Here is a 19,651-nt window from a genome sequence, read left to right as displayed (position 1 = left end):
ACGGTGGCATGTGGAGCCACAAGCCTAGGCGCCCCTATGGGGTGGATGTCGTTGTGGGCAGACAGCGTGCTCTCGCACATGGGGATGAAAGAAATCACCTTCGGATTGGTTCTGAGGTATGTTAAATCACTTTGTTCTTTTGCTTCTTTATCGCTTTAGAGTTGAGTACAAGAAGGAGATTAGTTTACTTTTTTGAAGCAGGAAAAGTCATATGTACAAATGTTTAGGTTCAAATCCGTGGAAGATTGTAGTCTTAGGTGCTCTGCAATTTATTCCTATGTGGATCGGTTCTTGCCTTCTTGGGCCAGGGTCCTGTTCGCCATTCATGTCGGGAGATGTTGCAGCCTTTTTCTAACTTAGTTTTGATATGGTTCCTCGTGTGCGACTTCAACAGGCTCTCTATACAGTATAGCATCAGAACTGCATTGGTTCAGTTTAGAGGACCGGCAAGTTGCTTGAGTCGTTTGTAGTTTGGTAAGGCTAGAAGGATCTTGTTCAATTCAGCCAAATCCTTTCAATATATCGACCACATTGATCTGCAATTGTATTTTCCTCTAAGAATTATTTTCTTTAGCTCGTGTTCGTGTCTCTTTATTTTTCTCTTAGTTTAGTCATAAGAGCAGCATCAGTTCAGTGTTTCAGTAGCAGCAGTTATTCGACAATGCACAACCCGTCTCAGTAAGGTTGCATTGTGCAGTTATTTTCAAAGCATTAGCTTGCAAAAAAAGTCTTCTTTTAATTTCTAGGCAACCTAGCATTATTCACTATAATCTTTACTTATGGTTTTGTTGGTAAAGCTCAAACAAGTTAATTGGCAGGATGACTTAACGACACTGGCTGTTAATTTTGTTTGGTGTTCCCATTGTGTGGACCATGGATCCAATTTTATTCCATTATGTTTGAAGTTGACGTGATAGTATTGAGATAGTTTATTTTCTTCCTATAGGTCTATAAGGATTTTGTTAATTATTTTTCTTATCACAGGGATAGCTTTTACACATCATCCCTTTTGAAGTCATGAAGAAGAAAAGGCATTAATTTTTCTTTGAGACATGTACTACTCATTGTTTGAAACTGGATGTGATTAAAAGCAAAGAATGAGTCTGATCCTGAATATATGATGTACGTATGCATATCTTGAACATTGTTTTTTGAGATAACTTGGATAGCTAAAATCGTAATCCTAAACTGAATAGGAATAGGTATCCTTATCAAATAGAAAATGACAGACAAAGAACAGAAAATTTTATACAGGTTTATATTCATTTGATTTAAAGTCTTATATTAAGTTTTAGAAAAATTGTACAATCGTTAAGTAATAAATTGTATGTCCCATTGCAACGCACGGGCATGTTTTGCTAGTTATGCTAAATTATGAACTTGACTTTGTGAAGGATAGTCACTATGACTTTATTCCTAGCACATATACTTGTGTGTGCAAACATTTTAATAAGGAAAACATATCAACTAAGTTGTCATAAAGTGAAATATAGTAAAACCTAAAGAAATCTTATCTTTTGTGTAAGCTCTTAGAGAATTTATATTTTGAACAAACGTCAAAATCAATTGCTTCACTTCTCGATGGTGAGATTTCCTGCCAAGGCCAAATTTAAGATATGTTATATGTTGAAAACCTTCCATATATGCTACCTATCTTTGTATTGAGCTTTGTCAATCTTTGTTGACCCATGTTGAGAAATTATCATGCTCTCAAAATCGAGATCAATTACACGTCAAAAATATATGATATACTTATACACTAGAAGTAAGCAAAAAAAAACATGCCTTTCTATTCTCGCCAAATAAATACTCCATGTTCCAAATATGATACTTCTCCATAAGTTCATGCAAAAAAGAAGCAAAGGCTATGCAAAAGAAAAGTATAAAAAAAAATATCTGACACAAGAAAGTCCAAAGAGTTAAAAAAAATATGGAGACATTAAGGTTCATATATAAGATGGATAAAGGATCCAGATCATGTCAAGGAGTTTATCATGATCATCATGTTCCACACATGTGCACTTCTCCATGGATCCAATTTTTCACGTAACATATGCAATGCAAGTATATCTTACCTGAAGCTCCATATATAAACCAATAGAAGTAGGAAAGAAGGCAAATCATCAATGCTTTGGTGAATATTCAAACACCACTGGGAGAATCGAGAATACCATTTGAAAAGCACAAGCTATGTTTCCAATTGCAAAAAAGTAGGAAGCGAGGAACTCAGTAATGTTTGCAGTGGATATTACATTAATGCGATTTTAGTCCATATACAAACCCCCCATAATAAGACTAGTTTTGGTAAGTAAAAGATGCTACAAAATGGAAAGAGAAGAAAGCTCGACCTCCTGTAATTTATTATGGTTCACGGATCATCGTACCATATCCCCTAGTTCAGATGCTCTTCATGGGTTTCTTTGATAGGTTCCGGCGACGTGTCTTCACCAGCGAGGTCTCCAACTCCTGCAGAGGTTTAAAAGGACTGTGACTCAACAGAAGAGAATAGATTAATCGAACTTAAAATGTATAGCCAGAAAAGAAATCTTAAAAGTCACAGCTTGCCAATACACAAATAACTGTACAAATCCATCTACAAACTCAAAAATGGTACAAGAACTGGACAGTAACCAACCATGGATTGAACAATACACGTGACATTGGTTCATTGAATTTATAAACAAAAATTCTCCAGACAAGGAAATACTATGTCTATTTGTGGAAAGGTTACAAAAATTATTCTCACCATGTTTATCTGGATAATTTGATTCCAACTGAATGATCAAATACACTTTGGACGAAAGCACAGAAATTAACTTCCTAGGCTTTCAGAATGCTCAATCTATCCATTGGGACTTCGACTGCATGACAAACCCACATCCATTCTCCATGCATGAGGAAAGAGATGACTTTGGGAACTATATTGCCACCGAGACTGAGTATGTCTGGAGCCATATCCTTGGTGCATTGATAACCATGGTAAATGAGTGAGTAGCCCCGCCCCACCCTGGTACTCTCCCGAATAATTTACTTATTTTTCTAGGTCATCTGATGAGGAAGTTCCTTAAATATCCGTTCTAACTGCCAGATACAGGCATCTCTAAAAAATCAAAAGTTGCATCCCAATATCAAATTCAGCAGCAAATGCAATCGGATAGCAAATCATGTGCCACTTCTAATCTGATCACAACCCTACATACCAATAGTATCAGCCTGGTTACAAATTTGGATAAACAGCAATGACATTCCTCTTCATGATTTTCTATTGTACATAGTACATTTAATATGAAAAGTGCATGTTTTTTTAATTGAGATATACAGCAGCTGTGGTTACGGTTTTAGAGGCACTTTAGAGGCATTGTGGCGTCCTGTGGAGTTGGGGTACGCCTAGGTGCCTTTTAGGCAACGCCTAGACAATATAGCATAACTAAAACCTTGTGGGGTTCTGTGCCTCCTGGTGTACACCTCAACAGCATGGTGACTACTCAAAACCATGTTTGTAGGGTTGAATCATTCAATGCCGATGTTAGAATGTTAGGGCATAAAGCCGTAAACAATTAGAGCAAATATCTTTAGAATACTGCAGTGTAAAGTTAAATCCAATATTCATTTTCAATAGAGCAACCTCATGAGGATTACCAGTATGAGGATGCAGGGCAGGAAGATAACTGAAAACAGGACCAAAGGAAAGGAGTTGACAAAGCAAGTCCACATTTTCATTATGGTCCTAGCACTTCTTTCTTTCTGCTTAGTCCATAATTAGGTATTTAGTTTATGGTTGTAGTTTCATTGGTCCTGTAAGAAGTTGTAAGTATCAGTTGACTTAAACTTCTATATACTAATTGCTTCCCCGTTTGTTGCTACCAGGTGTTTCTCAATAATGTTTTTTTAACCAGATATGTTTTCATTTGTTACAAGGTGGAATATGGGTCATCTCCGCATTGAAAAAAAATGTGCCCATTTGATTTTGTAAGTATTCCACGATGATCAATGACATAAAATTGTGTTCATAAAAGAGATGTCAATTTATGGTGTGCTTTTTGTTCTAAATACACTTTTTGTTATTATATTTCAGTTTTGTTTACTAAATTGTTGGTAGCCAGGATCAAATCTACAGAATCAGCTAAACTATTACTAAATGGGAGACCCGTAACCACAGGTTTTGAGGTGAACCCAGTAATATCTTTTATTAATCAACTCTTTTGTTACATTTTCACTAATTACCTTGAAATAGTCACATTTCATCTAAAGGTATTGAAACCCTGCCGGATGAACGTTTGTTGTTGTATAATCACTAGGTAACAACAAGCTCCCATTAAAAGCTTGTAAGATCAAGGACCCTAAGGAGCTCGAAGTTTGCAGAAATACATTTATTACATACAGTGCGACTCCCTTCAGTTAATCAGCTTACTACCAACTCAGTTCACTAAGCAAACTATGTGTGGTATCTATAATATAACAATCATAAATAGACATAGAGAACATTTGGTTACTGAGTTAGACTGGCACAGCCTCATTTTCATGATCTGGGCACATCACGTTTTGATAATTAGATATGCTTGAAAAGACCGTGTAATTGTTTCTTGTATCAAATTGTTTACTTAATCACAATATTTCTGTAGACATCCTCATTTTTACTGGAAAGTTTTTGTGGACATGCAGAGAAAAGTCATATCTTCCCACTAGTTGAAGCACATATACTAATTAAACAGCCATGAAACAAATATGCTTTTACACAGAACTCATCTGCACACTATAAAAAGGAAAAATGGACATGAAACAAACACAATTTTACATAGAATGCATGCACTCTAGGCAGATTGGAATGCTCGACAACAGCAGATTTTATTGATATTTAAACACTATCAGGCTTTAAGGCCACTAAAGTTAAAATCATATAACAGTTTAGGTTATAGAATGACAAACTACTGTCATGTTTTTGCTTTTCACAACATCAAACAAATCACATAAATATTCAGACAAGTACTGTGCTCAACCAATTCATCCAAAATTGACAATAAACAATTAACAACATAAAATATCAGCTATCATTAATAAGAGACTTATGATATCATTTATATGTGGAAACAACAATAAAACACAATTATAAGGGCACTAACCTGAATGGAAGTGTTAGGGGACACCTCTTTTGACCAAATGCTTTCTAAATCATAATACTCTCTTGCCCTTTCTTCAAGTGCATGGATGATTATGCTTCCTGAGATAACAAGATGTCAATTACATGCATAGGGCAAAAGACTTCACCATAAACTCCATAAACAATTTAATGATCAGCTTATGAAGGTTTATATAGAAGGGAAAAGAAACTATAGTTTTAAAAAAAAGATAATCGCAATTCCACTGTTGATTTTTTTTTTTTGACAAAACATGTTTAATTTCTTGAGGATGACTAGAGTGCACCAGCCTAATGTTAAACCCCAAAAGTCAGGTATTAGCTAACAGAACTCAAACGCGGTTGATCTTTGGAAACAAATAGGAAGTAAAAGAAATCAGCAAGTTAACAAACAACTCAACTAAAGTTAAGTTCACTTACTAAATAAGGAAAATTATCAAATATGACCACATAATCATCACACTTACGGCATTAGTGATAAGAGAAAAGGTTCAGCATGGAGCATTTTATCAAAACTGCACTCCAGTTAACAACATTGTATGTACACTGGTTTCCAATTCAACCAAATACTAAGAAATGCAATAATTGTAGGAGCACAACTGTTATGACCGGCGTCTCTTATCAGAGGAAAAAGCCCATTAGTGGCTAATGAAGGAGCCGGCAGTAGACAGGGCTTAAGGCCCAAGTTATTATTATTTCCTAGTTGAGAGATAGTTGTTTCCTAATATAGGGAGAGGAGAGTTATATATACTTGGCTGTAAAGACTTTTTGGATTTTAAGCAAGAGCAATCTATTATTGCTCGGCTTCCTGTAGGGAGCCGGGAGACCTAATTGTGCCCTAACCGCCACCTCCCTTCCCTCATCTCGCTCAGCCACGGCGCCCAGGCGCCGACCTCCTTCCCCTCCGGCAGTTCACCACTACAATCTCAGGTCCCTCGCCGGTAGACCCCGAGGTTCTACCAATCTGGTATCAGAGACCTCAGGATCGATGTCTCAGCCGCCTGTCTTCCCCACGCAGCCGCCGGCTACCTCCCAGCCGCCGGTGCTGCCCACCACCACGCAGCAGCCGCAGATCACAGCCACCACCACGCAGCCGCCAGCGCCTCCTTCCTCAACATCAGGCTTGGTGCTCGCCGGCACGTCTGGGTCCCCATCAGCACCACCAGCGCAGTCTTCCGTCAGGCCCCTAACGTTCGAGCAACTGACCATGGCCGTCCTGGACTTGGGGCAGGCAGTGGCTGGTATTCGCTCCTTCCTGGCGGGATCCTATGCGCCGCAGCCGCCCCAATTCCCGCATCCGCCGCTACTGTCGCCGCCATACTCACAGCCGGCTGTCACCAACGCCTATGCATATGGGATGCCCTATGAGGGATCGTCCTCCTACTACCCGCCGGTGTCTGCCCCAGCGTCGCAGGGAGTCCCGATCACTCAGCTCAGGTTTCCTGCGTCCCCCTCGCCGCTTCCGGCTTGGCTTCTCGACTCTTCGGCACCGCCCGTCTACACGCAGGCGACCACGGTCCATGAACCGCTGCCTGCGTCAACATCCAGCGTCATGCATGGTGGCGTCCCTGCACCGGACGTCCTCTACGGCAGTGTCGACGGGAGCCTCTTCCATGGGGGTACGCTACTGCCGGCATCAGCACCAGCAGGGGGCGCCCCATACGCTGCTGCCCCTGCGCACGGGCCGCCCTTCGCCGCTGCACCATCTGCTGCGGGGACAGCAGCCTACGCCGCCGCTCCGGAGCCTCCACCGCCGAAGTTCTACAAGCTGGAGTTCATGACCTATGATGGCTCCGTCGATCCCCTGAATTGGCTCAACCATTGTGAGCAATTCTTCAGGGGACAGCGCACCTTGGCGTCTGACCGCACCTGGCTCGCCTCCTACCACCTCAGGGGAGAAGCACAGACGTGGTACTACGCCCTGGAACAAGATGAAGGCATGCCGTCATGGGAGCGTTTCCGTGACCTATGTCGTCTTCGCTTTGGTCCACCGCTGCGGGGTAGTCGCTTGGCCGAGCTGGGCCGGTTACCCTTTAAGTCTACTGTGCAGGAGTTTGCAGGCCGTTTCCAAGCAGTGGCCTGTCATGCCCAAGGGGTGTCGCCCCGCCAGCGCGCCGAACTCTTCGTTGGGGGGCTGCCTGAACACCTTCGGGTGGACGTGGAGATGCGCGACCCCCCGGACCTGCAGACAGCAATGTACTACGCTCGGGCCTTCGAGCGCCGGGCGGCTGCCATGCAAGCGCTCCCTCCGGCGCGTGCTGCTCGGCCGCCTCCGCGCCCTGCAGGCCGCGCACCTGCAGCGCTGCCAGCACAGGACGCCCACGGGGCTGCTGCGGGCAATGCAGCCCCGACACGTCCTTTCCGCCGCCTCACACCAGCTGAGCAGGCGGAGCGTCGTCGCCAGGGCCTCTGCTACAACTGTGATGAGCCTTATGTGCCCGGGCACGTGTGCCAGCGGCTGTTCTACCTCGACGTCGACGACTATGTAGTGGAGGACGCCGTACCGGTCGGCGACGCGGCAGCAGCTGCTGCACTGAGGGAGGAACCTGCCGCCCCGGAGCTACCTAACGCTAATGCTTTTGTCGTCTCGCTCCATGCTGTGGCAGGTATCCGGACAGAGAACACCATGCTGCTCCCTGTTTTGGTGAAAGGGGAGCGCCTGCTGGCCTTGCTGGACACAGGCTCCACCCATAATTTCCTCCGGGGCACGACAATGCGCCGCCTCGGTCTCTCTCCGGCGGGAGGGGAGCAGCTCCGTGTCACTGTCGCCAACGGCGACCGGCTGCCCTGCGAGGGGATTGCCCACGACGTCCCTATCAGCATCGCGGGCGAGGTCTTCTCCATCACCTGCGTCGGTCTGGACCTCGGCAGTTTCGACCTTATCCTTGGGGTGGACTACCTCAGGACGTTGGGTCCCATCCTCTGGGACTTTGGGGCCATGACGATGGCCTTCTCGCGACAAGGCCGGCGCATCCTGTGGAGGGGTGTAGGCGGCTCTGCTGGACCAGCACACACAGCTGCTGTCACCACCGACATCCAGCAGCCGCTGCTGGACCGACTTCTCCACCAGCACGCTGCCATCTTCGAGGAGCCGCAAGGTCTGCCACCAGCCCGGCCGTACGACCACCGGATTCACCTGCTGCCAGGCACGCCGCCGGTGGCGGTCCGGCCATACCGCTATCCCCAGCTGCAGAAGGACGAGCTGGAACGGCAGTGCGAAGCCATGTTGACCCAGGGTATCATCCGGCCTAGCACTTCGCCGTTCTCTGCGCCGGTGCTCCTGGTCCGCAAGGCGGACAAGTCGTGGCGTTTCTGCATCGACTACCGCGCCCTTAACGCCAAGACTTCCAAGGACAAGTTCCCCATCCCGGTGGTGGACGAGCTGCTCGATGAACTTCACGGAGCGCGCTTCTTCACCAAGCTCGACTTGCGTTCGGGCTATCACCAGGTGCGCATGCACCCTGAGGACGTGGCCAAGACGGCGTTCCGCACCCACCACGGCCACTACGAGTTTCTGGTGATGCCGTTCGGTCTCTCCAACGCCCCCGCGACGTTCCAAGCATTGATGAACGACGTCCTGCGCCCATACCTGCGCAGGTTTGTGTTGGTGTTTTTCGATGACATTTTGATCTACAGTGCCACGTGGGCGGAGCACCTTCAGCACATCGCCATCGTCCTCAACGAGCTTCGGGCGCACCAGCTCCACCTTAAGCGCTCGAAGTGCTCGTTCGGGGCGACGTCCGTGGCCTACCTGGGCCATGTCATCTCCGCCGCCGGCGTCGCCATGGATGCTGACAAGGTGGCAGCCGTGGCTGCTTGGCCGGCGCCTCGCTCTCCTCGGGGCCTCCGTGGTTTCCTCGGGCTGGCGGGATACTACCGGAAGTTCATCCGGGAATTCGGCCTCATCGCGGCGCCCCTCACACGCCTCCTGCGCCGCGACGCTTTCGCCTGGGATGACGATGCAGAGGGGGCCTTCCAGGCGCTCAAACGCGCCCTCACCACCGGGCCCGTGCTCCAGATGCCCGACTTCGACAAGCTGTTCATGGTGGACTGCGATGCATCCGGTGCGGGATTCGGTGCCGTCCTACACCAAGGTGCCGGGCCCCTCGCTTTCTTCAGCCGACCGTTCGCCGCGCGCCACCTCAAGCTTGCGGCATACGAACGGGAGCTTATTGGACTGGTGCAGGCTGTCCGCCATTGGCGCCCGTACTTGTGGGGGCGCCACTTCTTGATCCGCACTGACCACTACAACTTGAAGTTTCTCTTGGATCAGCGCCTCTCCACCGTTCCGCAACATCAGTGGATCAGCAAGCTGTTTGGCTTCGACTTCACCGTGGAGTACCGCCCCGGCCGCCTTAATACCGTGGCGGATGCTCTTTCCCGCCGTGACGCCGAGTTGGACGGCCCACAGGAGGGCGGGGGCGCTGTGGTGAGCGCCCTCTCCGGGCCTTCCTTCGTGTTCATCGCCGACATCCGCCAAGCCACGACGGTTGCTGCTGATGCGCTGCAGCTCCTGGAGCGCCTTGCTGCTGGTGAGCTGCAGGGCCCCTGGCGCCATGAAGATGGGCTGCTCCTGCACGGGCGCCGCATCTTTGTTCCTGACCATGGTGATTTGCGCCATCAGGCCCTCCTACTGGCACACTCTGCTGGCCACGAGGGGGTACAAAAGACCCTTCACCGACTCCGGGCTGAGTTCTATATACCCGGTGACCGCTCCTTGGTGCAGGATTGGGTGCGCTCATGCAGCACTTGTCAACGTAACAAGACACAAGCCTTGCAGCCGGCAGGACTGCTACAGCCCCTAGACGTTCCGTCTCAGGTGTGGGCCGACATCTCGATTGACTTCATCGAGGGGCTGCCCAAAGTGGGCGGCAAGTCCGTTATCCTCACGGTGGTCGACCGTTTCTCCAAGTATGCGCATTTCATTGCGCTCGGCCACCCCTACACGGCTGCCTCCGTCGCGCGCGCTTTCTTCGACGGCGTCGTCCGGCTACACGGGTTCCCTTCTTCCATTGTCAGCGACAGGGACCCCGTGTTCACCGGCCATGTTTGGCGCGATCTCTTCAAGATGGCGGGCGTATCGCTGCGCATGAGCACTGCGTTCCACCCGCAGACTGACGGCCAATCTGAGGTGGTGAATAAGGTGATCGCCATGTATCTTCGTTGTGTCACAGGTGACAGACCTCGCGCGTGGGTGGACTGGTTGTCGTGGGCGGAGTACTGCTACAACACATCCTTCCACACAGCCCTGGCGCCACACCTTTCGAGGTGGTCTATGGGCGTTCCCCACCGCCCATGCTGCCGTACAGCCCGGGGACGGCCCGTACAGATACTGCTGATGCCCTTCTACGCAGCCGGGACGAGATGCTGGCTGAGGTGCGCCAACGCTTACTCCAGGCGCAGCAACTCTCCAAGAAGTACTACGACGCCGGCCACCGCGACGTTGAGTTCCAAGTCGGTGACTGGGTCTGGCTGAGGCTGCTGCACAGGACTACTCAGTCCCTGGACCCTCGTGCGCAGCGCAAGCTGGGGCCTCGTTATGCTGGTCCCTTTCAGGTGCTGGAGCGCATTGGGCAGGTTGCTTATCGGCTACAGCTTCCGGAGAGCGCCCGCATCCACGACGTCTTCCATGTCGGGCTGCTCAAACCACATCGTGGCGATCCGCCGACTGCTCCTTCGACGCTGCCTCCAGTGGCTGATGGTCGCGTCCTGCCGGAGCCGGAGACAGTGCTGCGTGCCCAGCTTCGTAGGGGCGAGTGGCGCGTGTTGATCAAGTGGCGCGGGCTCTCCGCTGACGACGCCACATGGGAGCTGCTTGAGGAATTTCGCCAGCACTACCCCGACTTCCAGCTCGAGGACGAGCTGTTTGCGCAGGCGGGGAGAGATGTTATGACCGGCGTCTCTTATCAGAGGAAAAAGCCCATTAGTGGCTAATGAAGGAGCCGGCAGTAGACAGGGCTTAAGGCCCAAGTTATTATTATTTCCTAGTTGAGAGATAGTTGTTTCCTAATATAGGGAGAGGAGAGTTATATATACTTGGCTGTAAAGACTTTTTGGATTTTAAGCAAGAGCAATCTATTATTGCTCGGCTTCCTGTAGGGAGCCGGGAGACCTAATTGTGCCCTAACCGCCACCTCCCTTCCCTCATCTCGCTCAGCCACGGCGCCCAGGCGCCGACCTCCTTCCCCTCCGGCAGTTCACCACTACAATCTCAGGTCCCTCGCCGGTAGACCCCGAGGTTCTACCAATCTGGTATCAGAGACCTCAGGATCGATGTCTCAGCCGCCTGTCTTCCCCACGCAGCCGCCGGCTACCTCCCAGCCGCCGGTGCTGCCCACCACCACGCAGCAGCCGCAGATCACAGCCACCACCACGCAGCCGCCAGCGCCTCCTTCCTCAACATCAGGCTTGGTGCTCGCCGGCACGTCTGGGTCCCCATCAGCACCACCAGCGCAGTCTTCCGTCAGGCCCCTAACGTTCGAGCAACTGACCATGGCCGTCCTGGACTTGGGGCAGGCAGTGGCTGGTATTCGCTCCTTCCTGGCGGGATCCTATGCGCCGCAGCCGCCCCAATTCCCGCATCCGCCGCTACTGTCGCCGCCATACTCACAGCCGGCTGTCACCAACGCCTATGCATATGGGATGCCCTATGAGGGATCGTCCTCCTACTACCCGCCGGTGTCTGCCCCAGCGTCGCAGGGAGTCCCGATCACTCAGCTCAGGTTTCCTGCGTCCCCCTCGCCGCTTCCGGCTTGGCTTCTCGACTCTTCGGCACCGCCCGTCTACACGCAGGCGACCACGGTCCATGAACCGCTGCCTGCGTCAACATCCAGCGTCATGCATGGTGGCGTCCCTGCACCGGACGTCCTCTACGGCAGTGTCGACGGGAGCCTCTTCCATGGGGGTACGCTACTGCCGGCATCAGCACCAGCAGGGGGCGCCCCATACGCTGCTGCCCCTGCGCACGGGCCGCCCTTCGCCGCTGCACCATCTGCTGCGGGGACAGCAGCCTACGCCGCCGCTCCGGAGCCTCCACCGCCGAAGTTCTACAAGCTGGAGTTCATGACCTATGATGGCTCCGTCGATCCCCTGAATTGGCTCAACCATTGTGAGCAATTCTTCAGGGGACAGCGCACCTTGGCGTCTGACCGCACCTGGCTCGCCTCCTACCACCTCAGGGGAGAAGCACAGACGTGGTACTACGCCCTGGAACAAGATGAAGGCATGCCGTCATGGGAGCGTTTCCGTGACCTATGTCGTCTTCGCTTTGGTCCACCGCTGCGGGGTAGTCGCTTGGCCGAGCTGGGCCGGTTACCCTTTAAGTCTACTGTGCAGGAGTTTGCAGGCCGTTTCCAAGCAGTGGCCTGTCATGCCCAAGGGGTGTCGCCCCGCCAGCGCGCCGAACTCTTCGTTGGGGGGCTGCCTGAACACCTTCGGGTGGACGTGGAGATGCGCGACCCCCCGGACCTGCAGACAGCAATGTACTACGCTCGGGCCTTCGAGCGCCGGGCGGCTGCCATGCAAGCGCTCCCTCCGGCGCGTGCTGCTCGGCCGCCTCCGCGCCCTGCAGGCCGCGCACCTGCAGCGCTGCCAGCACAGGACGCCCACGGGGCTGCTGCGGGCAATGCAGCCCCGGCACGTCCTTTCCGCCGCCTCACACCAGCTGAGCAGGCGGAGCGTCGTCGCCAGGGCCTCTGCTACAACTGTGATGAGCCTTATGTGCCCGGGCACGTGTGCCAGCGGCTGTTCTACCTCGACGTCGACGACTATGTAGTGGAGGACGCCGTACCGGTCGGCGACGCGGCAGCAGCTGCTGCACTGAGGGAGGAACCTGCCGCCCCGGAGCTACCTAACGCTAATGCTTTTGTCGTCTCGCTCCATGCTGTGGCAGGTATCCGGACAGAGAACACCATGCTGCTCCCTGTTTTGGTGAAAGGGGAGCGCCTGCTGGCCTTGCTGGACACAGGCTCCACCCATAATTTCCTCCGGGGCACGACAATGCGCCGCCTCGGTCTCTCTCCGGCGGGAGGGGAGCAGCTCCGTGTCACTGTCGCCAACGGCGACCGGCTGCCCTGCGAGGGGATTGCCCACGACGTCCCTATCAGCATCGCGGGCGAGGTCTTCTCCATCACCTGCGTCGGTCTGGACCTCGGCAGTTTCGACCTTATCCTTGGGGTGGACTACCTCAGGACGTTGGGTCCCATCCTCTGGGACTTTGGGGCCATGACGATGGCCTTCTCGCGACAAGGCCGGCGCATCCTGTGGAGGGGTGTAGGCGGCTCTGCTGGACCAGCACACACAGCTGCTGTCACCACCGACATCCAGCAGCCGCTGCTGGACCGACTTCTCCACCAGCACGCTGCCATCTTCGAGGAGCCGCAAGGTCTGCCACCAGCCCGGCCGTACGACCACCGGATTCACCTGCTGCCAGGCACGCCGCCGGTGGCGGTCCGGCCATACCGCTATCCCCAGCTGCAGAAGGACGAGCTGGAACGGCAGTGCGAAGCCATGTTGACCCAGGGTATCATCCGGCCTAGCACTTCGCCGTTCTCTGCGCCGGTGCTCCTGGTCCGCAAGGCGGACAAGTCGTGGCGTTTCTGCATCGACTACCGCGCCCTTAACGCCAAGACTTCCAAGGACAAGTTCCCCATCCCGGTGGTGGACGAGCTGCTCGATGAACTTCACGGAGCGCGCTTCTTCACCAAGCTCGACTTGCGTTCGGGCTATCACCAGGTGCGCATGCACCCTGAGGACGTGGCCAAGACGGCGTTCCGCACCCACCACGGCCACTACGAGTTTCTGGTGATGCCGTTCGGTCTCTCCAACGCCCCCGCGACGTTCCAAGCATTGATGAACGACGTCCTGCGCCCATACCTGCGCAGGTTTGTGTTGGTGTTTTTCGATGACATTTTGATCTACAGTGCCACGTGGGCGGAGCACCTTCAGCACATCGCCATCGTCCTCAACGAGCTTCGGGCGCACCAGCTCCACCTTAAGCGCTCGAAGTGCTCGTTCGGGGCGACGTCCGTGGCCTACCTGGGCTATGTCATCTCCGCCGCCGGCGTCGCCATGGATGCTGACAAGGTGGCAGCCGTGGCTGCTTGGCCGGCGCCTCGCTCTCCTCGGGGCCTCCGTGGTTTCCTCGGGCTGGCGGGATACTACCGGAAGTTCATCCGGGAATTCGGCCTCATCGCGGCGCCCCTCACACGCCTCCTGCGCCGCGACGCTTTCGCCTGGGATGACGATGCAGAGGGGGCCTTCCAGGCGCTCAAACGCGCCCTCACCACCGGGCCCGTGCTCCAGATGCCCGACTTCGACAAGCTGTTCATGGTGGACTGCGATGCATCCGGTGCGGGATTCGGTGCCGTCCTACACCAAGGTGCCGGGCCCCTCGCTTTCTTCAGCCGACCGTTCGCCGCGCGCCACCTCAAGCTTGCGGCATACGAACGGGAGCTTATTGGACTGGTGCAGGCTGTCCGCCATTGGCGCCCGTACTTGTGGGGGCGCCACTTCTTGATCCGCACTGACCACTACAGCTTGAAGTTTCTCTTGGATCAGCGTCTCTCCACCGTTCCGCAACATCAGTGGATCAGCAAGCTGTTTGGCTTCGACTTCACCGTGGAGTACCGCCCCGGCCGCCTTAATACCGTGGCGGATGCTCTTTCCCGCCGTGACGCCGAGTTGGACGGCCCACAGGAGGGCGGGGGCGCTGTGGTGAGCACCCTCTCCGGGCCTTCCTTCGTGTTCATCGCCGACATCCGCCAAGCCACGACGGTTGCTGCTGATGCGCTGCAGCTCCTGGAGCGCCTTGCTGCTGGTGAGCTGCAGGGCCCCTGGCGCCATGAAGATGGGCTGCTCCTGCACGGGCGCCGCATCTTTGTTCCTGACCATGGTGATTTGCGCCATCAGGCCCTCCTACTGGCACACTCTGCTGGCCACGAGGGGGTACAAAAGACCCTTCACCGACTCCGGGCTGAGTTCTATATACCCGGTGACCGCTCCTTGGTGCAGGATTGGGTGCGCTCATGCAACACTTGTCAACGTAACAAGACACAAGCCTTGCAGCCGGCAGGACTGCTACAGCCCCTAGACGTTCCGTCTCAGGTGTGGGCCGACATCTCGATTGACTTCATCGAGGGGCTGCCCAAAGTGGGCGGCAAGTCCGTTATCCTCACGGTGGTCGACCGTTTCTCCAAGTATGCGCATTTCATTGCGCTCGGCCACCCCTACACGGCTGCCTCCGTCGCGCGCGCTTTCTTCGACGGCGTCGTCCGGCTACACGGGTTCCCTTCTTCCATTGTCAGCGACAGGGACCCCGTGTTCACCGGCCATGTTTGGCGCGATCTCTTCAAGATGGCGGGCGTATCGCTGCGCATGAGCACTGCGTTCCACCCGCAGACTGACGGCCAATCTGAGGTGGTGAATAAGGTGATCGCCATGTATCTTCGTTGTGTCACAGGTGACAGACCTCGCGCGTGGGTGGACTGGTTGTCGTGGGCGGAGTACTGCTACAACACATCCTTCCACACAGCCCTGCGCGCCACACCTTTCGAGGTGGTCTATGGGCGTTCCCCACCGCCCATGCTGCCGTACAGCCCGGGGACGGCCCGTACAGATACTGCTGATGCCCTTCTACGCAGCCGGGACGAGATGCTGGCTGAGGTGCGCCAACGCTTACTCCAGGCGCAGCAACTCTCCAAGAAGTACTACGACGCCGGCCACCGCGACGTTGAGTTCCAAGTCGGTGACTGGGTCTGGCTGAGGCTGCTGCACAGGACTACTCAGTCCCTGGACCCTCGTGCGCAGCGCAAGCTGGGGCCTCGTTATGCTGGTCCCTTTCAGGTGCTGGAGCGCATTGGGCAGGTTGCTTATCGGCTACAGCTTCCGGAGAGCGCCCGCATCCACGACGTCTTCCATGTCGGGCTGCTCAAACCACATCGTGGCGATCCGCCGACTGCTCCTTCGACGCTGCCTCCAGTGGCTGATGGTCGCGTCCTGCCGGAGCCGGAGACAGTGCTGCGTGCCCAGCTTCGTAGGGGCGAGTGGCGCGTGTTGATCAAGTGGCGCGGGCTCTCCGCTGACGACGCCACATGGGAGCTGCTTGAGGAGTTTCGCCAGCACTACCCCGACTTCCAGCTCGAGGACGAGCTGTTTGCGCAGGCGGGGAGAGATGTTATGACCGGCGTCTCTTATCAGAGGAAAAAGCCCATTAGTGGCTAATGAAGGAGCCGGCAGTAGACAGGGCTTAAGGCCCAAGTTATTATTATTTCCTAGTTGAGAGATAGTTGTTTCCTAATATAGGGAGAGGAGAGTTATATATACTTGGCTGTAAAGACTTTTTGGATTTTAAGCAAGAGCAATCTATTATTGCTCGGCTTCCTGTAGGGAGCCGGGAGACCTAATTGTGCCCTAACCGCCACCTCCCTTCCCTCATCTCGCTCAGCCACGGCGCCCAGGCGCCGACCTCCTTCCCCTCCGGCAGTTCACCACTACAATCTCAGGTCCCTCGCCGGTAGACCCCGAGGTTCTACCAACAACACAACAAATTGGAAGAAAAAAGCATGCTTTATGCCATCAATTAGATGACAGTACTTAAGATTATTTTCAACACCACAAGATTATTTTCAACGCCACACAGCTTTAACAAAAATAAATTGTCATAATTAAATCACAAAGTGGGAAGGATGAAAATATGAGATGCTCAGACTACCTGAATCAATGACAACCCATTTTCCCGCTTGTTGACCTTCTACACTTGGCATCAATATTCTATCAGAGCCCTTCTGCTTTTGCTTTATCTGTAACAAGATAGGATCAGCCAGTAGAATTTCACAGCATGTTCCAGCAACTGAAGGGGGGACTTAAAATAAACATACACTACATGTCAATATAATGAAAAAAAATATATTTAAAAACAATACCAGGAAGAAATAAATGATCATTATAAGTAGTCCAAACTGAAAGGTGAGGCAGTGGAGAAGAATATTTTATATTGAATTTTCTGTTTCTGCCATTCAGACACTTGCAATGGTGCTTCTGTCATTCAAAATCACAATCTCTACCAAATGTGGTTGCATATCTCTTCTGCTATTGGTTTAAGTCAAAGGTGTAGTCAACTAAACTGCTATCACAAAAACTACAATGACCCTTATTGACTTCGGTATACCTTCCTCAGAATAAAATGCTAGCGGCTAGCACAGGGCTCAGGTTCATTTAACGTGCCAGGGAGTTGTCTGACTACCATTGCAAAAAATTGAACTGGAGCCTGAATGAGATCAAGGATTGGTGCTAGGATGGACCATATCAGAGCCGACACTGGGGTGCAACATTCTTAATTTAAAAAGATGGAAAATAATAATAATTACACTTCCAAGACAAGTATCCAAGACAAATCAATCACACAAATGCAAATGTATAGTATCTATAGATTAGGGAATCATACATATCTAAGTCTAGGACTTGTGATTTTCTAATCTCTAGCAGATGATACTAACGAACATGAATTTATTAAATCAACAGAAAAAAAATCATCTATGAGTCAAATTGGCCAGTGCTTCTGGAGCTAACTCCAGTTGATTAATGAGAAACATTTCCAACTTGCCCATGAATGCACATCGATCAATTAAATTTTATCAATGCCAATCCAAGTAACAAATAAATCCATCTTCAAACCCCAGATATACTGATGTGGTAAATGGTGTGTCTATCTGGCACAACATTCAACAAAACAAGCAGGTTCCAATTACATACAAGTAAATGCGTAACAAAACACCATGAATCATGATGTAGTCAGCCATCTAGGGATTGGTGCTACTGAGCTAAGATGGACCATGCGTAAGGCAGGTCCCCTCACATATCAGAGGAACATAAGAATATTAACTTTTTTCTTAAATTGAAACTGAAAGAATAAAGATTATCAGAACTCACTTGGCATTTGTCCTACACAAATCAGTACCTAAACTCACTGTTACAATACCGATGCATCAGAGAACGGTATAGTTCTCAAGTCTAGAGTTTGATTGCTCAATGTACCAGTATTGTTTCTGAATGATCTCCAGCAGAGAGACCAACAAACATGAAAACAGACTTCCTAGGTCCTGAATCGTCCGGGGATTCTTGGATTTTAGTCTGTTTAGCTAGCTTGACTTCCAACTTACCCACAAATGTGAAGCACTCAATTCAAACAACACCTATCTCAATCCAGTTGCTGAATGAAACCTTTGTCAAATCCCAGATGTTATTAATCCAGGAAATGGTGGGACAAACGGTAGGAAATTGAGCAAGAACCTTGTAGGCTAGAAATCTATTGGGTGTTTGGATTGAGGAATGAAATAGTCCATCATCTTCACTTACTTTTTTTGTTTGGCTTATAGAATGGAATGAGTTGAGCATCAGCACCTCATTCCTCATAAGTCGATAATTAACTAGTATGAGGAACGAAGTCATTCCATCAAATTCAGGGCATGTTTGGTTTGTGGAATGGAGTGGTCCATCATCATCTCACAAACTAGTTTTTGGTTTGGTTTGTGGAATAAAGTGAGTTGATCCATCAGCAATCATTTTTCATGAGCTAATAATTAGTACTAGTACAAGGAATGAAGTCATTCCACTAAATTTGAGGAATGGACTCATGATGCCTCACCCTGTCTAGAATGGGTTGATTCCCCAAATCAAATACTCCATTAAAGAATGGACTTACGATGCTCCCCATCTAGACCTAGGTGATTCCCCAAACCAAGAGCCATCTAACAGTCCAAGGCAGGATAATCACCAAGAAAATGGCTGGTTGGGATGACCCGGGAGAGAGAGAAAAAAAACCTTCATTTCGCTCCTCTCGAGGGAGGCAGAGGAAGGGGAAATTCAGGGTAGTAGTACGTGCCTTGTAGAGGAGCGCCTGCGCGATGTTGCGGACGTGCCAATCGGAGCGGCCTGTGGCGACGACCATGTAGTCGGCGCAGGCACCCCCGTGCAGCCCGCCCTCGCCGACGGGGAAGACGCGCACGTCGCCCGCCCGGACGTCGCGCAGCACCTTCTCCACCTCCGAGAGCTCCAGCAGCGCCGCCGCCTGCGGCCGCGCGGGAGAAGTGCCGGAGGAGGAGGGGGAGGAGGAGAAGAGGCGTGTGAGGAGTTGCGGCGGCGCTCGCCACCGGCCAATGGAACCAGATCGCACGGCGGAGAGCATCGGCGGCGGCGGCAGGGTTTTCGACGGCCTTTTCTTTTTTTTTTTTCCCCCGTAACCTTTTCCGTTTCTCTCTCTAGCGAGTAGCAAGGAGCCGAAGCCGAGCGAACCGGACGCCGGTTAACAGGTCAAGCGCAGATTTAGCGTGCCTCAAATTTTCATTGAGAAATACATGGAGGAGATTACTGCAAAAATCAATACTCTATGGACACATGAAAATATAAATAAATAAATTTATATTAGAACTTGCTCCACGCTCAGATAAAAAAGATCAGTGCATGGATAGTCCACGCTCCACAGGTGCCCCTAACAGCGCCGGTGTACTAATTTCGTACCTA

At 51.5% G+C, this 19,651-nt stretch overlaps 1 protein-coding gene across 1 annotated transcript; it reads right to left on the bottom strand.

Moving 5' to 3' along the window:
• Positions 2,142-19,420, bottom strand: LOC8086152 (protein Iojap-related, mitochondrial). The gene is made up of 4 exons (XM_002442031.2): positions 19,014-19,420; positions 16,845-16,932; positions 5,121-5,218; positions 2,142-2,466 (listed from the first exon to the last, which is right to left on the bottom strand). Exons 1-4 carry the CDS (start codon positions 19,314-19,316, stop codon positions 2,398-2,400), a joined length of 558 nt encoding a protein of 185 aa, XP_002442076.2. The 5' UTR covers positions 19,317-19,420; the 3' UTR covers positions 2,142-2,397.

This window comes from Sorghum bicolor, chromosome 8 (genome assembly GCF_000003195.3).
Source record: "Sorghum bicolor cultivar BTx623 chromosome 8, Sorghum_bicolor_NCBIv3, whole genome shotgun sequence".
NCBI classification, from domain to species: Eukaryota; Viridiplantae; Streptophyta; class Magnoliopsida; order Poales; family Poaceae; genus Sorghum; species Sorghum bicolor.
Note: the sequence above shows the minus strand (reverse complement) of the source record. Positions and strands in the feature narration are given on the sequence as shown.